Raw genomic sequence first — 1,755 nt, 5'->3', positions numbered from 1 at the left:
CTACCTATGTTGCAATCAGGTCAAGCAGTAATCGGTGCCTGAGCCTGTGCGGAATGTAGGGCGGGCTAATGTTAGCCCAATGCATCGCACCACCGCGCGCCTTCCCTTCTAGATGTAAGCAAATAAAATCGCATCAACTGCCGCCTCTACACTAAATATAGCCTTAAAACTAAACAACTCCTGTCTGAGCGTTTATATTAAGCTTTAGGTAATTGACTTTCACCAATATTTAAAATTGAATTTACGTACTTAAATAAGTAGTTATTTGCTTAATTTAAATACAGCTGTGTATGCTTCTGCCTAGCAACGCCCCACTAATAACTAAGTTGCTAAGTCGCTATTCTATAGATAGATAGATCATTGAGGCTGAAACCTGTGCCCTACAATTTGTACGAATATTCTGGTAAAAATCATATAGTAGTCCCTATGGAAGGAAGCATTTCTTAACGCTAACGAATAGCGTCTTCCCAATTCCCTGACCGTAATTTTTCAAAATTATTATTTACTTAACTAATACCCGATAGTCCACATGGATGTGGGTTTTTATGAATTCCGTGGGTTTCATTATAAATATATAAGAATCCGTGGATTTCTTCGGTATCCTGGGATAAAAATATTCTATTTCCGTCTTCAGGGTGCAAGTTATCTATCTCTGTGCCAAGTAAATGCCCGCGACTCCAACCTTGAGGATTTAAGTTTTTTGAAAATCCAATCGAAACCAAATCTGTCCTACACTGGAATGTACAAGCTGTCTCTGTACCATAACTCCACGAAAAGCTATCAAACAGACCGACACACTTTCGCATTTATAATATTAGTAGGTATAGTATGGATTTAGGAAGTACGATAAACGATTTCTTTTTCACTATTAATTAGTGTGCAAATGAAAAATTTTATACGCACTATGCGTGTAAAATTTTTCATTTTACTTCCGCGTTCAAGACTGGAAACCAATATAGGTACGTCAAAGCTCAACATCTTGAGCTTTTGCGTAGGTGCTTTGCCCTTTGAAATGATAAAACAAAACAGGAAGATTATTTTTGTATGGAATTCTGCTCACCAGCAGCTCGCGTTCTAGTTACGTAAGTTTATAAGAATTCCTTTCCTCCTCTTTCCGATTTGTTCATTATTGTCGCGCTGCCATATTTTTTGCTACATGCAGCTACCTATTACCGTTATACACGCATCCGCTTGTTATATAATTGTGCAATATTCTGCAATGTTGTATAATGATCAAAGATCGAAGACAAATAAATACCATTTGTTCGTAATCCATTCGCAATCCAATCCATCCAATCCATTCCAATGTAAAGACACTCGCATTTCTTACACTAGGTAAGAAATGCGAGTGTCTTTTTCTCTTTGCATTTCACGGTTCATCCGTTTTTGCTTGCTCACGCTCAGTTTTTTAGACCACATAAGGAAGATATACCTGGTACTACATTGAAACTAGGTATGCACTTATTATAACAATTCTTCTTTTTGTTCCCAGAATCCGTCGCAATCGGTTGCAGTGAAAGTGGTCACAAAAAAAGGCATACAAAAGGCATCGGAGATCCTCGTGAAAGAAATAAAAATCCTGCGCGAGCTGACGGCGCTGCATCACACCAACCTTGTCGCTATGCATGACTGCATGGACAGTCCGGCGTATGTCTATGTAGTCATGGAGGTAAGTGTTTCGCTTTCGACTGATCAATCAACTCTTTTGATTTCTAAGTAGACAAGACGCGGACCACGATTTATAATACTAGGTGA

At 38.6% G+C, this 1,755-nt stretch overlaps 1 protein-coding gene across 5 annotated transcripts in view; it reads left to right on the top strand.

Moving 5' to 3' along the window:
* Positions 1 to 1,755, top strand: part of LOC123872637 (serine/threonine-protein kinase unc-51) — a 43,494-nt gene that overhangs the window by 4,152 nt on the left and 37,587 nt on the right. For all 5 annotated transcript variants that reach the window (XM_045917033.1, XM_045917036.1, XM_045917034.1 and 2 more), the window contains exon 2: positions 1,493 to 1,669. In XM_045917033.1, coding sequence (XP_045772989.1) covers positions 1,493 to 1,669 — 177 coding nt within the window. The remainder of the gene's footprint in view (positions 1 to 1,492; positions 1,670 to 1,755) is intronic.

Source organism: Maniola jurtina, chromosome 15 (genome assembly GCF_905333055.1).
Source record: "Maniola jurtina chromosome 15, ilManJurt1.1, whole genome shotgun sequence".
NCBI classification, from domain to species: domain Eukaryota; kingdom Metazoa; phylum Arthropoda; class Insecta; order Lepidoptera; family Nymphalidae; genus Maniola; species Maniola jurtina.
The sequence above is the reverse complement of the archived record's forward strand: the minus strand, read 5'-3'. Positions and strand labels throughout refer to the sequence as shown.